Source organism: Cyrtonyx montezumae, unplaced genomic scaffold, assembly GCF_038088225.1.
Source record: "Cyrtonyx montezumae isolate F1298 unplaced genomic scaffold, pur_monq_1.0 scaffold_8, whole genome shotgun sequence".
Classification (NCBI taxonomy): Eukaryota; Metazoa; Chordata; class Aves; order Galliformes; family Odontophoridae; genus Cyrtonyx; species Cyrtonyx montezumae.
The window spans coordinates 14,624,265-14,646,633 of record NW_027072089.1 but is presented as its reverse complement, the minus strand read 5'-3'; the positions used below and the strand labels follow the sequence as shown (position 1 = coordinate 14,646,633).

The window sequence follows — 22,369 nt, the reverse complement described above, 5'->3', positions numbered from 1 at the left end:
ATAGAGGTAGAAAACTAGAAAAAAAACCCACAAAGTAGAATTCATAGGCTGAGATAAAAACTATTTTCTAAGACATAAAAGGAAGATAAAAAAATAATAGCAATGGTAATAATATGTTATGTTTATATTATGTGTGTGTGTGTGTGTGATATAAATATATATATCCTAAAGATATTTGTATATTATATATATATTAAGGAAGCAAGTGATTCACAGTGAAATTGCTCATCACCCTCTAATCAGTGTCCAGGCAGACCCTAAGCAGTGGCTGGCTACCCTAGCCTACTCTGCAGAGTTTCATAATTTTTGGATGATGTCATATGATGCGGAATACACCTTAGGCCACTTTAGGTCTGTTATCCTGATACTATCTCCTCCCAAGTAGGTTCTATTTATAGAGTCCAATTATCAAATACCATGCTATGCAGATTCTGTGAAGGCATGCTACTGAGAAGTGACAGTTTCAGAATTCAGAAATCTGTGCTTTTACATAATTTAAGATTTTATCAATGGGAGAAAATGCGTGTCAGTGGTTGCAATTAGAAAACTCTTCCCTTTATTATTTATTGTTGCCTTCAACTGGCACAATACTTTTGCCAGTTTAAAAACAGCTACATTCTAAATGATGGCATGAATACTACAGTATACAAAAATATGCATTGCAGAATTTTTCTACAAGTACTAATGCTTTTGTTCAAGAGTTTTGTACAGTTTCATTTGGGAGTTTGTCTGGGTTTCCCTTATAGAATTTCCTTCTTCTCTTTTCTGTCATGTCTTACTCAACATCTACATTTCTGATATTATAAAAATAAATGTAATAAAAGACTTACATCAGAGATGCTATCTGTATACATTCTATCCCCTCACAACACTCCTCTTTTTTATACTTAATTTTTATTTATTAGATTTGCATATTTACCCTTTTAATTTCACTTTTTCTAATAGCCAATATCCCACTAAAATACAAACTGTGAGAACTCTATGCTTGCTACTCTAGAGTGCTGTCCTTATCAACATTTTTAATAACACTGTAAAAGATTTTGAGATATATTTGCAAGCTTTAGCAATAGTTATCTTTATTGGCTTCTTGCAGGTCATAGATGAGAAAAAACATTTGAACAATAACAGATTTCTTTTGTATAGTCTTGGAAAAGACATATAGGAGAGACATATTCTCTGTTTGCAAAATGCAGTAAAAATGTATATATTGTTTTAGTACTTCATTTAGATTGATATGCAGAAAGTGCTTGAAACTCTGAGAAAGAAAGCAAATAATTTTTATTTCACAGAAAATTCTAGTGAAAGCAAACATTGGATAAATTAAACATTTCTTTCTCTGTATACTCAATTTAATATTTTTAAGGAACCAAGATTTAACTAACAAAATGTATTCACACCACGAAAACCAGGTACACATTTCATGTACTTTGCAGTGCAAAAAATGGAAGCACATTGGTGTCATGTAGTTTGATCAAGACCATATGAGGAAGTCCTATAAATTCATGACTTGTGCCTTTTCTATGCAAGCATTTTTTGCATCAGTGTTCACTATTTTTTGTTACTTCTTCCTTTCAATGAGTACCTAGAAATGTAAACCTTACTAAAACATACCCAAGAATATATGTTGTTTGATGTGAGCTACTGTTCTCTCAATTTTTGTACTTATAATCAAAATGCCAAATATTTTATTGCTTCAGTATATTTACTTCATGAACCAGTCTTGTCAGCCAGAAGACAAATCTCCACTTAAATACCTTTCCTGATCAAAAAAACACATATTAAATCTAAAAGTCTTGGATGTCTACTATTACATTCTGCTAAATTGGTTTCTATTATCATTTTTCTACAAACTTTGCTGTGTTTACTGCTATATGACCATGTTCAGATAGTTTCCAACATTCTACATATTATCTTGTGCATATATTTTAGATTAGATTAATTCAATGCCATTATGTGTTCCATCATTTTCCACATCACTTTCTGGCACATGGTGCCATTGTTCCATGTATTTAATTGCTATTCCTTCATTTAGTCTGCATTACTCTCTGATTGTTTTTCCTTTTTCTCCCTTATCTCCTCATTGATATTTGACTGGAACTTAGCCCTTTTTATTTTTTATTATTTTTTTTTATCTCTGTTTCTCTGTATTTTTATTTCATTATTTTATTTTATTTTATTTTATTTTATTTTATTTTATTTTATTTTATTTTATTTTATTTTATTTTATTTTATTTTATTTTATTTTTAATAGAGCAGTGTTATCCTACTTGTTTTTGTTCACTGGTCCCTAAATTCACAAGGCAAATTCTTTCCTTCCATTGGTGCTTTCTCTTTCCATGCAAACAATGAGGAAAGCTAAAGAACAGTGGCTCAGCTTAACAAAAAATCAGTGACAGAGTGATCAGAAGTGCTATGCACTGTAGCACTGTAGATAATCTAAGGGCAAAGGAAGTGTGAAGGTAAAGAGAAGTGGCATTTATTATAAATAAAACAAATTTCCCATGCAGGAAATCCTGTAAAGAAAAATTCTGACATAGCAGAAGTGGAGGAAGAAGGTATAAAAGTAACAAAAAATGCTTAGGAATTATTGTCATCTGCATTGATGCAAAATTTGATGACAGTTAATATGAGAAAGATTGGAGTACTTGTGGTACTTGATAACAAGTAATGGAATAATAGATGCCCCTCAAAATAAGGTAGCCAGATTGGCTGGAAGAAAGTAACAGGAAAGCATAGACATACAATATCACAAAAAATTTGAATGTTAGGTTAGAGTTTTAAGGAGAATGATAGAGTGGTGATCAGAAGAAAAAGCTTACTGTAGCTACCAGAGTGGCATTATGTGAGATATAACAAATTAGAGGTTTTGTAATGTTAAAATCATGGCCAAATTTCTGCCTGCTTGACCCAGCACACATATTCAGATACAGTAGCAGAGCAACAAATGCACTATAAATTTCTGTTATTGCTGACTTTCATTCTTTTGATAGCCTGCTTTCTCTATAAAATTTTTATAAGAATTTTTGATGGTATATTATATATGATGAAAATTACATTAATCTATTTTAAAGCAGAATTTATAAATATAACTTTCCCTCATTTAAATTAAGAACTGTCAATATTTATTTATTTATTTATATTATTATTATTTATTTATCATCTGTTGAGTAGAAAAGGAAACGGAAGGAAAGGGAAGGGATAGGGAAGGGGAAGAAGGGGAAGAAGGGGAAGAAGGGGAGTAAGGGGAAGAAGGGGAAGAAGGGGAAGAAGGGGAAGAAACCAAAGCTCTTCAGTGCTTACTGAGAGTATATAAGTTCAGGAATTTCTTAAGAAATAGGTGCACAATAATTACATAGGTTGTAAGGTAAAACAAATGGATACGTCATAACCAAGGTTGTCATTCTTTCAGCCACCTACATCTAGATCATATCAACACTAACTGCATGTCTTAAATTTAATTGCTGTTTCCATGTATTCAATGAGTGAGTGAATGAGTGTGGTTAGTCCCATATGTATCTTTGTACAATATCTAAATCTTCCTTTCTTTTTTAACTAGATATGGAATCAGGGCCTGAAGGAACCCAGTAGGCCTTGCTGGCCTGAAGGAACCCAGCAGGCCTTCCTGACCATGATCAGCTTCAGCTGTGATTCCCTCTCACTCCTACACACAGGCTCTCAGACTCTTCAGTTCATATCCACTGTCTAGACTATAACCTATAACCTAGGATTTCTGGTCCTCAGCTACTTACCTGCCACTAACTCCTGAACAAGAATTCTGGCCCCTGCTGGGATTCCTGAGGGGGAACCTAAACCTAGCTCATTAATTACTATGTCAAAGGCTATCCATGAACCCTGCTGTAAACCTTCAGGATTGCACTTATCAGTGCAGCCTGTGTGGGATCAGCATTGACTCCTACTGTTTGTCCCTTATGGAGAAGCCCTGCTTTTATCAAATCCTGGTGTATGGCTTTTGCAACAAGAATGAATTATACACAAGTTCCACTAAAATTTATTTTCATAATATGCCTTGATACCATCAGATGGCTCAAATAGGCTTTAGAAAGATTAGTGGTTTTTGTAATCTTTTATCTCTTCAAATCATATATTCAATTTATTCAATTTAAAAGTGAGATTTCTTATCAGAGGTGCAAACAAATTCTTGTTTTTCCAGGTGAGCACTCAGAAAATTGAAACCATATTATTGATATGCATCTTCAAAAACTTGCCTAGTAACATATTAAATTTATACGAAAGGCAGAAAATTTGAAAAAAACTGAACAGAACTTTCTGCCTGTAAATTCAGCATGTTAACTCAGAAGTATTAGCTGCTTTCCAAATTAGTTGTATCTGAAGTATCAATTTTAAAGAAATTATACGAACTCCAAACCAGCTATTTTGCTGAGGAGACTAGATATATAAATGTTATAAAAGGTGAAATAAATGGCACACCAAAATCACAGATGCACAAGGAAGGTGACAGGAAAGCTCTAACAACAGTGCCTATGACATGATATAAACACAACAATGAAATTTGTGAAAGCTTAGTCAAACACAATCAGTAATATTTTTTCTGAAAAAAAAAAATTTTCTGACAGTCCATAATTGAAAATTTCTACAAGACAGAGATATGCAAAGCTGTATGAGAATGGAGTCAGAGATCAGGAGCTTCACAAATAGGCCAGCTGTGAAATTTCTTTACATCATACAGAAACTTCTTTCAATAAGATTTGGGGAATTATAACAAATGTAATTTGATTTTACTTTTACAAACATAACCAGATAAAAAATAAAATAAAATAAAATACACTGTCATAATAGAAAGTTTCCCCAAGAATTGATATAAGTAAAATTCCACTCGTTTACTTTTCACAAAAAGTCTATGAAACTTTACCTTATTGCGTGCTACATTAAACTGAGAAAATAAATATCACTGTGAATTATTTAGTAAAGCTTGCACAGTTCCACTATTTTACTTTCTTAAATTAAAACCAAATAATCCACTCAAAAATATGTGTACTATTTTCTCCATTGCACAGACACGCTAGCAAGATCTTTCAAGTCTTGCAAATGAAACTATATGGAAACAATTACGTTTTTCTTTTTAGTGCTGACTTACTCAACTGACTTCTACAGAACTCCTTATCTTTATCCTCACCATAATGAAATGGCAAAATTATGAGCACTGAAGCCTTCCTTGACTTTGGCTTAAATATCTCAAAATTAAAGTGTGTGTATATATATATATATATATATCTGTATGTATGTATATTCTAAGTTCCACATTTGAAGTCTTAGCTAAATCTAATGGGAATTGAAGGAACATACATATGAGGGCTACTCCCACCAGAGGTGGGTATCAGTAATATAGCAGTACAGGTTGAACATGCCCTCCTCAATATTCCATTATATTTTCTTGCCATTTGTGGCAGATGACAGCAGAGGAGCAGTCTGACAAAAAGGAATCTGAAACAAAGGTGCCCAGTTAAATTCCTTCATGAAGAATGAATTGTACTGACATTCATTGACACTTGCTGAACATTTATGGAGACCAAACAATGGATAATAACACAGTGAGGATGGGGGTGGTGCATTACAACAGTAGATCACTACTGCTGGTGCAGAGCTTTACCAGTGTGGCATGCAAACTCTTGTTCATCACTGGTGAAAATGTGCAGCTAAAAGTGTTTACTATGTTGTAAATTAGTGTCTTGTAGCTAAGATTATGCTGAAATAATGTTGTGTTCTTCATATCTGTTGTAGTTTCTATGGAAATAAATATGAGATAGATGTAGATAGATCCTTACACGTGTATGTCTGTGTATAAAGATAGATCTACTCAAGATGTATACATGTGCACAGATATATGTAAACCTTATTGGTGACTTAAAGAAGATATATAAAGAAAGAATTCATTCTTCTGCAGGTATTATTTTCCTCTTCTTCCCATCCTTCCCACTCTTTTCTCATATCTACTGGATGTTATGCATTTGACAAACAGAATTAACATGTACTTCAGATAAAGAATTTTACTGCTCAGATTCTCCTTTGGGAATGTGTTACAAATTTCTGGAGTACAGACACTGAACTGTTATTCTTTCACTTTTTTTTTTTTTTTTTTTTAATATTGTTGAATCAGCATCTGCTATATAACATTAAACATGATGAAATCCTATCACTTTCCTTCCCAAGCCATGCATCCCTGCTTCCACTGCCTTTTCATTCTTTTCCCTCAGTTTGACCAGCAGCTATTTTGCTGAAATTTTAAAGCCGGTTCAAGGAAGGCCACAAAGATGGTTGGAGGACTAGAATACCTCTCTTATGAAAAAAGGTTGAGAGAGCAAGGCATCACAGAATCACAAAATTGTAGGGGTTGGAAGGGACCTCTAGAGAACATCAAGTCCAATCCCCCTACCAAAGCAGGCTCCTTATACCAGGTTGCACAGGTAGGCATCCAGGTGGGTCTTGAACATCTCCAGAGAAGGAAACTCCACCACCTCTCTGTGCAGCCTGTGCCAGTGCTCCATCACCCTTACTGTGAAGAAGTTCCCATGCGCATTTGTGCAGATCTTCCTATGCTTCAGTTTGTGACCATTTCCCCTTGTCCTATCACCACACACTGAAGAGAAGAATTCAGCCTTGGCCCTTTGCCTCCTGCTCCTCAGATATTTATATATGTGGATCAGATCCCCTCTGAGTCTTCTTATTTCACATCTGAACAGAGCCAGGTCTCTCAGCCTTTCCTCATAAGAGCTGTTCCAGATCCTTTATCATCTTTGTAGCCCTCCGCTGGACTCTTTTGAGCAGATCCATGTCTTTTTTGTACTGGGATGTCCAGAACTCGACACAATACTCCAGGTGAGCCCTGACCAGGGATGAGTAGAGAGGGAGGATCACCTCCCTTGACCTGCTGGCCATGCTCCTTTTAATGCACCCCAGGATGCCATTGGCTTTCTCAGCTACCAGGGCATACTGCTGGCTCATGGTCAACCTGTTATCCACCAGAACATCCAGGTCCCTCCCCTCAGAGGTCCTCTCCAGCATGTCATCCCCAAACCTGTACTGGCACATGTGGTTATTTCTTCCTAGGTGCAAGACTCTACACTTGCTCATGTTAAACCTCATCTGCAATGTTTAGCTTGGAGAAAAGAAGGCTCCAGGGAGATATCATTGTGGCCTTCCAGTACCTGGAGAGAGTTCATAAGTGGAAGGGAGACTCATTTTTTACACGGGCAGGTAGTGAGAGGACAAAAGGGAATGGCTTTAAATTAAAGGAGGGGAGATTTGAATTAGATGTTACAAGGAAATTCTTCAGGTAGAGGGTGGTTAGGTACTGTCACAGGCTGCCCAGAGAACCTATGGATGCCATGTTCCTGGAGACTTTCAGGGAGTGATTAATCTAGTGGCAGTCTGATCTGGTGATTGGCAACCCTGCCCACAAGGTCCTTTCCAGTCTAATTGGTTCTGTGACTCTATGATCCCTTTATTAGAGCAGCATTATGGAAGCTAAAATGAAACTGGACATTCCCTGAATAAAAATACACTCTATGTTCTGTATCATGATGAACACTGTAATATAATATTACAATTTATATTGCTATTGAAAATTTATTGTATATCCCTCAAACTACAACTTTCCAGAACTAGACATTTGTGTAATGACCCTGAATAATACAGTAATTATATTTTGGGAATTTACAGAAACTATATTCTGGTATTTATTAAGCTCTTGACTTTTCAAATATTTTTTCACTCTTTTGATCCCTTTGTGTTAGAAGATGCTTATGCACAAAAATAAAAATAAAATAAAATAAAATTCTGCTTTAAAAGGAGTAGTGTTTTTACAATCTCTCTAGAAATGCTCTTGTTTTAAAAACTGCAGACGTTCCACAGCAACAATATCATGTAAAATGAAACATTCACTGTATCATTTTCACTTTACATTATTTATGCATGGCTATTTGTTTCTTAATTTGATTTGTAGAAACAATAACTTCTATGAAGGATAACTTTTTAGCACATTAAATAGAATTAAAACACATCATATAGTAGAGCATTCAATAAGGAGAAAGCATACCTTGAACTAAATAACAATTCACAATTTAAAGGTATTTAAGATAACTTATATCTTCAAACTTTTTTAATACATTCATAGAAGCCATATTTTAATAATGTTCATTATTTACCTTGTCCTAAAGTTTGCAGGATGAGGATGTCCATCATATAATGATAAGTAATCATATTCTTCTTCAAGAGCAAAAGACTGAAAGACAATCTGTATTCTGTTCCTTTCTTCTGCTATTATAACCCATGTACAATTTGCACCATTTGGATATCCGTACGGGAACCCAGGGCTTTCTATAGTGCCATTCAGTCCTTTCAAAGTTCCACCACAGGTATAAATAAATCCTAGAACAAACAAACAAGGAAACAGAGATTAGCAAAAAAAAAAAAATATATATATATATATATATATATATAAAATCAATCTTCTTTAAAATGTCATTTCAATTAATGATTTCTATAAATTTATCAAAATTAATCTCACCAAACACTGCGTTTAGAAAAGTGAAGACCATGTTTTAATATAAATCATGACAACTGAATGCAAAATAACCACAACAAATGTGTTTTCTACACGACATAAAGACACATAGTAGTGTCTTTGGAAATAAATAGATGTTGACATCTATGACTTTATAAGAGACAAAATATTTGCATTGGTTCCTTCTTTTTTTCATTGTAAAATGGATGAGAACCCGTAGCAAATTTAATTAATTTGTTTTGATGCAGTTCTGCTACAGATTATATCTATAAACCTTCTTCTACTCATATCCAGTTCATCCTGGAAGAGGCTGAAAGGCTATTATGAAGAAGCTTTTTCTAAACATTAATTCTTTTTTATGAAAACTGTGCACTTAAAGGCTGAATGTGAAATTGCCATCTGTTACATCTCTGTGTAATCCCATGTAAAGAAGCTGTATTGTGTATTTGTAATCAGAAAGAAACTTGTATATATTTAAATAAAATATTAAGATGTACAGTGAACAGCTTAGATGTTGATCCCCAAGTGGATCAAGAATGAAGGATAGAGCTGCAAACAGGTTCTCTTTAATATGAATATCCCCATATGTCAGAAATAGCTTCCACATCTGAAAGTTATATTTTCTTGGACTGCTAATGATTATAGAAAACATATTTTCTAAGGAAAATACAATAAAATAAAAATTATAATTAGGAAAAAATTCCCCCCAGGTCACTATGTACTCACAGGTTTTTCTATACTCTTGTTCTCAGTCCTAAATCTCTGTTACAGCAATATAAGAGTACTTTTTTGTTTATGCTAGCTTTAGAGTCTGTATGTCTACAAATTCTCTTCAGGCAACTGATCCCTTAAATACTAGATCCGTTTTCCTACTTTGCCTTTTATGCCCCAGAAACTTCTCTTCCTCAACTATGCTCAGCAAGAAATTTCCACTAGCAGAGAGATTTCATCAATAGAGAGAAGCAGCTGCTCGGTATTCTCTTTCATAGAAACATGAATTATACTTCGTAACAAACTACAAACAAATGAGATGTCATTTCTCTAATTGTACACACATGTATATATTTGAGCTGGCACATTCACAGTCTTCATGCTGAGCATTTAAATATACAGAGATTTTTTCTCTGAAGGGTGAAATGGAAGTCTTATAGTATTTTACACATCAAATTTTTACACTGTAAAGTAACTTTTCTGGACAACAGAAGAGGGACGCACAATTTTTTTTTTTTAACTTCAGCTTTTTCTACTATCAGTATATCATAAATACATAAGACAAAGGAAATGTAAGATCTTAGAAGGTAATTAGGGCTTTGTTTGCCTCATCAATATGTTTAGCAAATTTTACCATTTTTTTTTCTGTAGATTAGCTTAGAGAATACATTTTCATATCAGTGACTACACACTTTCATTTGTTCTTAGCCTTAATTTCTAAAAATCTGCTTTACTTATCACTTTCTACATCTCTCTTTTTCATATACTACTTTTAAGTCAGTTTTATACATCATTATTTATTATTACCAATAGTATTTATTATTACCAATGTTATATTTTATTTAGGACTTCAGAGATATTTTGGAATAACGTTTTTGCAAAACTAAACATAACTAAGCTCACCATATGATCAAAAAAAAAAAAAAAGAAATCTAGCTCTTCCTCCAAACACAGTCATTGGAAAAGGACATTTTAAATAAATGTGTCTCTACATATATCAGATCAATTTATTTTCTAGAAATCACTTGTTGAGAACTACTTTAATGACTGTGATCCTTTTCATCTAGAATTCATAGCTAGGATTCAGAACACAGTTTACTTGCAAAACTTTTTCATTAAAAGGAAGACTTGATTAAAAGCATGACAAAAAGAATTTGCAAAAGATTTAAGTTACACTAGAAAAGAAAAATGATAATTGAATTAAGTGTGAAGATGTTCAACACTGCTGATATTTTCTTTATTGTGATTAAAAGTTCCTGTTACAGTTTCCGAACAGATGTTAAAATTCAGTTGTTTAAACCTCAGCAGTCTTATGTGGATATGTGTAACTTGAAATAATAAAATGCCACTCCTCTTCCCAATTTCAGTTCTGAACTCAGAAGAAGAGGAAATGAAAGAATTAAAAAAAACCAACCAACCAAATAAACAACAACAACAACAAAAACAACACCCAGAATGATTAAAAAAATCCACTTTATTATAAGCTTCAGAATAGGAAATAAACATTATCAAGCAATGATGGTTTGAGGTGACGTTAACAAGATTAGAAATTATTTTAAAGATTCACTGCTTGAAGAATCACGATAAAAATATGGGTCTGTTCCTGTGCTAAGGGAAACAGAACATAGGAATGGCTCAATCTTTACATTACTACTGATAATCTTCTTCTCAATTCTTTCAAAAACTAGCAGACAGTCTTCTATGACAGCTTAGACTGGTTCAGATGTAGTTGTTTAAATCACGAAATACTCATTGGTATTGCTTTCAGAAGGGATATAATTTTTATTTATTTTTTTAAAGAGACAAAAATCTCTTGCTTTAGACTACATGTAAATTTAGATCTTTGAAACTCAGTTGTAAAGAAGAAAACAAATGCTCTAACTGATATTTCACACTTTGTAAACATTATTATTATTCTCAGTGGTACATCTATAAAAATGTGATGCAGTCATTTTGTGATATCACTGCTACGTCATTTGAACTGTTTTATCAAATACAGAATATGTACTTTTTACAGCGGCCTAAACTATCTGAGAACTGCAGATTTAGAAATGTTTTGAGAAGCAGCAGTTGGAAAAAAATATATAGTCTTTGATCTACTCCAAAGAGCATAGTATACTTTTGTATACTATGCAACTACTTCAAAAATCAAAGTGCTGTAGACAACTGAATGTTAGGAGATCAGGTGAAGTAACAGTTTTCAGACAGAGCTCCTAAAAATGAATCATAAAATCTGCAAAGATTGGTGAAGACCTCTAAGATCTTCTAGTCCAACCACCCACCTACCATCAATTTTTCCCCACAAAACCATGTCCCTCAGTACATCTAAACATTTATTGAACACTTCCAGGGACGATAACTCAAACTCCTCCCTGGGCAACTCATTCCATTGCCTGATCATTCTTTTGGAGACTAAAGTACAAACTTAATCTCCCCTGGCAGAACTTGTAGCCATTCCCCCTAGGCCCATTAGTTACATGAGAGAAGAGGCTGACTAGCTTTTTACCCAGCAAAGAGTATATTTGTCTAAGCTATGAGCCGCCAGCTTCTCCAGGAGAATACAGCTGGAGATAGTGTAGACAACTTTTCTGAAGTTTAGGTAGACTACATCAACAGCCTTTCCCTCATTCACCAGGCAGGTTGCTCAGTCATAGGAGATCAGGTTGGTCAAGTAGGTCCTGCCTTTCATGAGCCTATGCTGGCTGCACCTGCTCCCCTGGCTGTTTCACAGCCACATGTCACACATGCCATGTGATCTTCCTCAAGATGATCTGTTTCATTACCTTTCCTGACACCAAGGTCAGGCTGATGGGTATGTTGTTCCCCAACAATAAAATAATGGAAATAGTTTTGAAAGTAGAGATTGTCAATGTTTGAATACTTATACTGTAGTTTTCAGTTGAGTTTTCTGTTAATTTTCTAAGCTAGGAATCTCAAATCAAGCTACATATTTTAAACAATTTTGTTTTGCTTTTTATGAGCTTTTTAAAAACAATAACCATGTTGTGGTAAATCTGTTTATGGTTTAAACAATGCATTATTAAGCTGAAATGCCTGTTCTAAAGTTTCCAGGTCTTTTCTAAAATAAAACAGCTTAAAACTTCTTGTCATTAAGAACACTGAGCCAGCCACAAAGTTTAGAGAGTAAGCGTCTTTTTAAAAACATTATTTTATGGAACTAGACCACATGAACTGACTCAATCCTCCTAGTTGATTTTGCACAACTTTCTAGTGTGGCAAATATTACTATATACAGTAGTCACCATTAAGAAAACCTGAATCTTCTCTGTGTTTATCGAGTTAAAAACTTGAATCAAACTTTTACCATTTACAAAAGAAGAAAAAAGGGGAAAGAGCAATAAATATTTAACCATATATTTGGTATCTTTCTTTCCTTCCTCCTCTGAAATCAACAACCAAACAAAAAAACCCAGCAACTCTATGCCAGCATGAAATAAAAACTCTTGTTATCTGTAAATGATAGTTACTCTTTGTATTTTTGTCACAAATTTAATAGAATCATAGAGCCATTTAAGTTGGAAGTGATCTCAGGGCCAACTCCCCTGTGATGAACAGGGACATTTACAGATAGATCAGGCTGCTCACAACCCAGAGCCTGACCCTGAATGTCTCCAAGGATGGGACATCCACCTCTCTGGTCAACCTGTTCCAGTGCATCACTACTCTTAACTGCAAAAATTATTTTCCTTATAGCCTAAATACTCCCTCTCTTAGTTAAAAACCATTTTCCCTTGCCTTATCACAACAGATCCTGTGAAAGAGTCTGTCCCCTTTCTTATAGCCTCATTTCAGTCACTGAAAGATCTGCTATCAAAGCAGAAAGGCTGAAAGGCTGCTATCAGATCTCCACATGCCCTTCTCTTTTCCAGACTGAACAGCCTCATCTGTCCCAAGTTTAACCAAATATGCTGAATAATCTGAACTCATTAAAAGCAAAGTTAGAAAAAAAGGTAATGAGAAATTTAAATAGAAAAAGAACATATAACAACTATGTAAGAATGGAAAAAAACATCCAAAAAGAATCCAAAAAGTCAATCACTGAAATCACAGAAATGGATTGCAAAATGTTAATGCAAAAAGTTCTAACTTTGATAGCATAGTTTAACTTAGCCTAACTTAACTCACTGGAGAAAGGAGTTATATCATCATGCTTTAATAAACTATTCTTGTTAACAGTGAGATTTTAATTTTGATTGAATGTCTTTGTGTTCATTTGCATGTAACAAGGAAATCTGGCATATTACTTATTTTTTGCAGCGTCAGCTGATAGAAATAGTGACAATTTGGCAGGTGCAATAGGTACAAATACCTATTACACAGAGAATACAAGTAATTCCTGCCCAGGAAAAATATCTGGCCTGAGTCTTTTTTTCTTGGGCTACGTCTTTTGTCAGCACACAGAAACCTATATTAGATCTCTTGAAACTTAATTAACAGTTGTTATATAATGGCTCAAGGTGCAGCCTTCAACATTCAGTTTCTCCTTCCCAGTCACTAATGCACAGCAAAGGCCTATGTCACCTTTTACCAAGTAGTAACATATTTTTATTTTTTTTTTTTACATTGTGTGACTTCATAATTTTAATCTATGCACTCTTTGGTTTTAGCATATTTATTCTTTTCATTTCATGGATCTCATCCATTTTTCTGAACTGATGTCTGCTTTTGTTAGCTAGTATATCTAAATTAATTGATATTCCACGTTTCCAAAAAAGTTACTGGTAATAATGTGTCAGCTCTTTACAGGCAGGTTCAGCCCGGTTCCATGATGATTGGTGCAGGGGACGCACAGACCCATGCTCATGACCATGGAAAAAGGGGAAGGGGACAAGGGAAAAGGGAAGAATGGAGATGGGCCTAGAAACAAAACAGCGGCAACGATCTGAGGAGGAAAGCTAATTTACTAAATAAGATATTGGAAAGCAAAATAACACAATAATAAAATATAATTGGAATTAAAGCTAATAAATCAAATAAAATGAGCAAGAGAGCATGTCCAGGATACCAAAGGTCTTATGCTAAACACTGAAGGTGAGATGGCAGAGAGCACCTGCTGCTGGGTCAGTCCCAAAGGAAAGAGAGCGTTTTGTGACACGCACAGTTTTTATCTTTCCCTCTGAGTGGAAAAACATAAAAATACAAAGCAACACAAAGTCCTCTGGGGAACGTAGTTCTCTTCTGAGAAAGGTAAACCCGGAACTATCGATGATCCACAGACCTGGAGTATTAACTCTTTAACTCTCAATGCACTACATGATGTTATGATGTGGAAATACCAAAAACAAAAATCATGAAAACATGACATGCTGCTGCCAGCTTATCATGAATAATCATCCCCTCTAACATGACAAACTAGACCAAACAAGAAAGATACTGCTTTGAAACAAACTCTATTGCATTCTCAGTAGTAAGGAATATCAGCAAAATATTAAAATTTGCTCAGTGCTAAGCAAAAAAAGAAAGTCATGGCTTTCTCAAACAAAATATATCATATTCTTTTTATTAAATATTAGGCAATGGCAATGTCTTAACATACAAAATTTTCATGAGAGGGATCTTTAATACTGAATGCTTTAATTTTATAATTAAAAAAAAAAATTGATCCTCTTGGCACTTTAATGTAAATGCAAGGGGTGTTCCAAAAGTACTGCCATGACCCATGACATCATAGGTGAATATCAGTGGTATGGGAGTAGAGGCTGAACCTCCCCACCAATATTGTTACATTTTCTTGCTGTGTGACAGATGGCAGCTGAGGGGTGGTCTGATAAAATTGCATCTGACATAGAAGTGCATATGAAGCCAAAGTGAGGAACTGAATTACTCCATGCTGAAAAAAAATTGCATCCACTGAACATTGCTGAACATTTGTGGAGACCAAACAGTAGAAGACAGCACAGTGAGGGGTGGGTGGTATGTTTCAATTGTGGCAACAGCAACAATGAACCACTTCAGCTGGCGCAGATTTTTTTATGAGAGCAGTATGCTGGCTTTTTTTCATCACTGTCAAAAAATGCATAACTAATGGTGTTTATTATGTTTAAAAATATTTTTATAGCTTAGAATCAAGTAGTGGCATTGTGTCCTTTGTATCTGTTGTAATTTCCATGGAAATAAATAGGAAGTATCTCTCTCATAGTGCAAGAGAGAGTTAGAGTGTTAATCTTGACAGTTGTATGCCCAGCCAATACAATCAGGTAAATGTGTTTACCACAGAATATTTACAGTCCAAACACTTCCACTCGAGTAATTTTTCTACCTTTTGTCAGCATGTGATCTTATTCCTAACCTCTTTATTATATGTAAAGAAATTACTGACTACTTTAAGGAAGAGATGCAAATAATTCTCAGACACCTTTTATGGCACTTTGTGTTCCATGATGGTTATTACTGTTGGAAACAGAATTAATTGGATGTTTGAATATAACTTCACTTCTTTTTTCTGTTTTTAAAAATTAGTTTTTAAAAATTAAATAATCTCTGATTATATATCAAAATACAACTTTATTTAGGTTTCTTACTGTCAACATGAACTTCTTAAGGAAAAAGGACACACCATAAAATAGCCGGTTGTTCATAGTAATTACTTTGGTACATAAAAGCTGTTTTCAAGCACTGCTTCTCTGCACTCCTCTAGTCTTAACTCTCACTTAAATTATTATATAGGATTAAAGACAAATTTGCAGACTTCTATATTTTGTTTTTGTGAAAGTAGATTTGCTTTCCAGTCTTAACAATTAGTCTTCTAGTTTATCCAGCATTCTCTGACTATTTAAAGCAATCCAGAGTGTTACATCATCTTTATATTTCTATAATGATGTCTATTCTGTTTTCATCTGCATACAAATGCAGTGCAAACAGCATATTTTTATTACATGTGGGTGTTTAAAATGTCCCAAAAGCAAGGTTCTGGTCATTGTCAATGGAATGCTGAACAATAAATTCAGTGGCACCTAGTCATATGTATCAGACTGCAATTAAATAAATTGACTCCATAAAGTCTCTATTGATTATGCCAAGGTTTTAAGTACCTAATTCAACTTGTTTTGAAGACTACTCCTGTTAAGTAAAGGAATCTTGCCTAAGATATCTGTGTATGTTAGTGCTTTCAAGTTATATAAATAACTTTTATTTTCCCAAGATAGCCTCCCATGGTGTCTAAATTCTATTTCTAATGTTAATAGTGTTTTGCTTTCCTGTGCCTTTCATAAATGAAATGAGTGTGAGCTACCTAAAAAGGTCACACTGCAGGTCTCCACTTCTTAGTCACACACAGCAGAACAGAGTTGCTGTCACCACTGCTCTCTCTGTTGTATGAACAGAAGCATGCAAGATAGCTAGTTCTGCAAGGAGAAATGACAGCATCTTCCATCACTACAAAGTCAAGCCACCGAACCTCATTGGTAACGGCATGATCTGATTAATTTTTGTCTTCCTTTAATTCAGTGTGTTTCTCCCAGATCCAGAGGCAGCAGCAAGTCAGTAGGCTGTTCACCTACTCTCTCCCTTTGAAAGAGAGGGAGATATAGAGAATCCCAGGACAGTGTTTCAAATTCCAAAATCAGACCTTTATATGTGCACGGTAACATCGGTAGAGAAAGGGCAGAGAACAGTGGAAAACAGTGATACTGTTTTACCAGCTCTTCAAGAGAAACAATTAAAATTTTATCAGCTCTGCAGCTGGTGCAAATGAATAACTGGCACTGGGTTTATCTTTAGAATGTTCATATCACATTGTTGAGTAACATCAGCTTTAAAGGAACAACTGTAAGCATCTCAACAAGGGCTAAAGAGTAAGAACAGTGCTCACTGAAAAAAGTAATAATAATAATAAAATAATAGTAAAACTCTATCTTCCTCCTTCCCACAGAAAATATCTTCTTTTCATTTGCTGCAAAACTTCTATATCTGTGCAAATTGTGATGTAATAAAAAAAATGTTAATTAGTGCCTAATGTGCCAATAGAATTTTCCACAGAAATGAGGAGCAGTATATTCTTTTCTCTCTTATTTACTATCTCTATAATTAGGAGCATGATTATGCTATCAGTGCACTGAAATGAAAATAGAATCCACACCCAGTATGAATAATTTACCCAGTGTGCATGGAAATTATAGAATTTTCAAACAAAAGATAATTATATTTTTCTGTCTCTCTTAATTACTTTGTTGTAATCTGAGATATGTGACAAACTTATTAATGCAGTGTAATAAGCTTGAATCTATGCAACCTAACAACTTTTTAAAATACCACATATTTCTTGGATGTAAAGGATGTATTTACTTTAATGAATTACTGCGGCAAAATTCATACGATTTATGTGGGTGGAGGGAAGTCAACTGCTGCTCAGTGCATTCAGAAATCCAGATTGCTCAGCTATAATTGTATGCTACTAAAACTGTAATTGTTAATATTGGAAAGAATCTCTGAATATATATAGCATAAAATGCTATATCAAGATGATAGCGGTTTGAATTGATTAACAAAGTAACCAGTGGAACGCAGCAGAAAGATTAAAGAAAGCCGATTTCCATGAAAACAAAAGAAAAGAAAACAAAACAAAAAATTGCTCAGGTTCTGTGACTTCTTGTCAACTTAAAGTTCATCTATGCTCTCTGAAAGTGTGGCATATATACGGGAATAAAGTGCAGAGTTGATCCCAGACTATGCAAAAACACAAAATAAAATATGGAGACATGGAGACAGGGTAATCAAAAGATTACCTTCAAAAGATTTGCTCAAGATTACAACTGAATTTGCATTTGTCTGAAAAATGCTTACATATTGTTAAAGAGAAAAATAAAATAAATTTACATTACAATTTAATTTTTTTACATTAGACTTAGGTTTAATAAACAAGAATAAAAGAAACCTTTCCACTTGTTACCCTTTGAAACAAACAAACTGACACTGAAAGACACCATTAAGAAATGGTGAGCATTAGGCATCTTCTGATAAAAGTCAGACCTGTCCTTTATGTTAACAAATTAAATACTTCTAAATTAAATTTAGAATTCATGGGCTACTTTCTCTTAATCTTATCACTTTAATTTTAGAATTTTGTTCACAAAACAGCTGTTGAAAAATCATTCTCTTGCAACAAAGAAAGCCTATGATAGTTCAGCAAAAATTCTAAATAAGTGGAAAAAAATAGAAAACTCTCTTCCTATAATGAAATGCAGTAGTTTAATAATATTGAGGTATATTTCAAAATTATATTTAGAATTAAGTAAATCAGAAGATTTAAATTTCCTCTTTTCTTTGTAATTTATTCCCTTATAAAAGCCTGTATTTTTATTCTTTACAGTACTTCATCAGGAAAGATTAATGAGTTAAGAGTTAACTCTGCTCTTAACACAAGACATTCTGTGCTGATTGTCATGTAGAGTTGATTAATGGATATCTGTAATCTAAAATATTCATAGGATTCATGCCTGCTATAGAGGAATAAACAACAAGAATAATTAAAATAATCTATTTAAATATTTTTTATGTGCCTAGGCTATTATAAATTGATTTTCTTGTTTTTTTTTCCTGCAAACATTTAAAGCTCATGTTTTCATAAAGATTATAGATATTGGTTTTATTTTAACTTTAAACCCATGAACACTGAAAGTCCCACTATTATATAAAACCCACAGCTTGGAAAGTATATCAGGTAACTCCAGCCTGCATAATAGATTTCCTGCTGAGTGATAAGTACTGCACTTAAAACTAATGACATCTCAGTTTTTAAATAAAAGTGTCTCCAATTTATCTCACTGTTAAAATGCATTCCTTTCACCAGTACAATCATTTTGAGATATCATATCACATTACATTACTGTACATGGAAAATTAAAACAAACAAACAAACAAAAAGATATGGGATTCATTTAAACACTATATATATACCATGTTTTTATTTTGGCATTTTTATTTGTTTCATTAAAAATGTGTAAATAGTTATCATATTTTTGTATTTTTTTTCAGTATTTTCTTCTATCTGTTGCCTATATTCTTTTCTTGCTCAAATTTATATTGCAATGAATTGTGTACTGTTATTTTCAGCTTTAACGATATTTCAAAATATCAATTCCACCATCTTCCTTATTCTTCTAAAAATCACTGTGTAAAAAAAAAGTGTGTCAGAATAAGAGAAAATAAAATATTAATTGATTACTAATTGATCACTTTTAAAACCTATTATCAGAGCAAACACAACTTTATTTGTCTGTTAATACTGTGGATATTTATTGCTTATTTAATCTTTCTGTGGCTTGTATTATCTGTTGAGGGAGAAGCTAACATCAAGATACAGTAAATAAATGTGCTAGGGTTTTTCACATGTCTGAGTTACAAGATTTGCAAAATGCCCACAGAATGATGTTGAAACACTAGATACAGTTACCCTTCTCATCAGTGTCTAGATGTCAAAAATCCTTAAATCTTAACAACAGGTAAATATAATCATATACTGTGAATTTTACACTTCAATGAGTGACCCAGAATCAGGAAGCTTATTACAGCTAATGAGCTCAAGAAAGATGAAAGAAATCTTACAGATTTATATTGAGCACTTGCTAGGTTCAAAAAATATGACAATCCTTGCTATTTTTCTTTTTAGTTTTCTCCAGCTTAATGTTTCTTGGGATTTATCATGGCAAAATATTTATTGAAATAGTTAAAGAAGTTCTCTAATCCTAATAATTAATTCATAAGGATCAGACCTCAATGAATATAGAATGGCATAGCTACTTTTACTTTGAGCTAAGACAACCATACCACCTGAAAATAGAACCCTATTTAAAATTAAAAAAAGAAAGAGAGAGAAAAAGAAAGCCAATATGGCTCTACACAATTATATCAACAAAGTGTATTGCTCTCAAACATCCATAAAAATCCACTTCAAAATTGAAAATTTTTTTTTAAACTCTTCTCCAAGATAAGAAACATAAAAGTCCAACTTGCAAAATCAGAATACTTATGAATGAAATGTCTATCCTTTACTATCACTAGTGCAGTTTTCTCTCTTATTACAATACAGTAAAATATGCTCACTAAAATTCTTGTTTGATTCCTGCAAGTGTGTTCCTTTTAGAATGAGATAGGAAAAGGGTACAGACAGTGTGATGTAGTGTCTGGATATGCAATGGGAGCTTTAGTAGTAGTCTGGGCATTCATATTACATTTAGAAGGCCTCCAATCCAAACAGCCTTACTAAGTATTGTCCATGCCCCTGCACTTCTGCTTTCAAAAATAGAAAGCAAACAGAAATAAACATGTATTATTTAGTTTATATATTTTGAAGGCAGACAGGCTGATACAAAATTATCTGCTAATTTTAATCTTCCACTTAAATTCACAGATAAAATACACTGAATTTGATGCCACAGCTCCAGTAAGTAAAATTCACAACTTAAGAGATGTTCATTTTTCAGTTTCAGACATGAAAGTTACAATATTCAAAAAAAAAATAAAATCCATAGGTTACACGAACAAACAAAACCACTTGAACTGTGAGAAATCAAACAAACAACAAAAAAAGCACGTCTGGAGACCAGAAACATCAAAATAGATTGCAGGGAAGCAACAAATATGAATCTTTTGAATGTCCAAAAAAGCTTAGGACAAAGGCTCTTTCACAGGAGCCTTTTAAAGACAGTTAAGTGAGAAGCAAACCACAGTGAAAGATATCTTATTGTACATATGGTAGTTAGCAGTAAAGTAGAAAAATAGAATTAATAATTTTTATTATTAGAAAGGCAGGAATCAAATTTTGAACATAGAATAGCTCAGAATGTTTACTTCTGTGTATTAGACTACATTGTCTTGAATATTAGGAACAGAGAAATAACACTGGTTACTACTTTTGGAAAAGGGTAAACAAAAAGATGTCAGAATTTTCCTGTGATGGAATCACTTGATGTTTAAAGACAGAAAAGGCCAGGAAGATTGTCATAAGGACCAGAAAAAGTGTCTGAGAAAATGACAGTGGGACAAAACCAGCATACACTGACATGATTTAAAACACGTCTAAATGAAAAATAACTAGTATAAAACTAATGGGAAAAAAAAACTCTTCTCCAAGATAGGAGACAGAAAAGTTGAACAAAATTTGTCCTAAGAAAAGCAGCAAAAACAGAAAGCAGCCTGGACATAAGCAACAGTCTAAATAATTTCTCAAATTAAGAAAATAAAAATAGAAATAAAAAAATAAAAATAAAAATAAAAATAAAAATAAAAATAAATAAAAATAAAAATAAAAATAAAAATAAAAATAAATAAAAATAAAAATAAAAATAAAAATAAAAATAAAAATAAAAATAAAATAAAAATAAAAATAAAAATAAAAATAAAAATAAAAGTGATCCCTCAAAAATAATCCAGAGATGTTATTTGGAATCAGTGCTTCTGGAAGTTCTTCATCTGAAGTACTAAATCAATTCTTCATTTGTCTTGAATTGTAAAAAATACAATGCAAGTAGGCAAGTTACAATTGTATACAACACTTGATAACCATTTAACTGCATTCATAAACCAAAACAATAAAAATCTGCAGGAAAAGTATGTTCAAAGGCAATGTGGGACTGAATGATAGTAGGGATTTTAACATATACTAGTAAGAATAAAATATGTAAAATCTACAATATATAAAATGGTGACACAATTAAATGATAGTTCAGTTGTGAAGTTCTGGAGCTATTTTACCTAATTCTTATTAAAAGAATTATGCACTGTAAAGTTGCAAAAGAAGTACACATACACACATAAACACAACATTTAGAATATGAATTTACTTGAAATGGAAGATAAGTTGATTCAGTGGAAAGAAAAGAATTTCCATAAAGACATTTCATAAGCATATAAGCAGTCACCTTCTTGAAGTTAATTTGTATGTAGGTCACTTCAAACTCAATGCCTCCTATTTGTTGCAAACCACTATTAGATAGAGCAAAGTCTCAGCTATAAAACATTATGTTTCAACATAGTAAACCCCATTACCTATGCTTCTTTTCCAGTGATGAACAAGAGGCTGCATTGCATACTTGCAAAAATCTGCTTGATGATCCAGAATATGACCTGTCTTTCACACTGTTGTCACCACTGCTGAAA

At 33.3% G+C, this 22,369-nt stretch overlaps 1 protein-coding gene across 3 annotated transcripts in view; it reads right to left on the bottom strand.

Annotated features, from left to right (window-relative positions):
• CSMD3 (CUB and Sushi multiple domains 3) overlaps nt 1–22,369 on the bottom strand; it is a 512,136-nt gene that overhangs the window by 429,680 nt on the left and 60,087 nt on the right. For all 3 annotated transcript variants that reach the window (XM_065752466.1, XM_065752468.1, XM_065752469.1), the window contains exon 2: nt 8,184–8,406. In XM_065752466.1, coding sequence (XP_065608538.1) covers nt 8,184–8,406 — 223 coding nt within the window. The remainder of the gene's footprint in view (nt 1–8,183; nt 8,407–22,369) is intronic.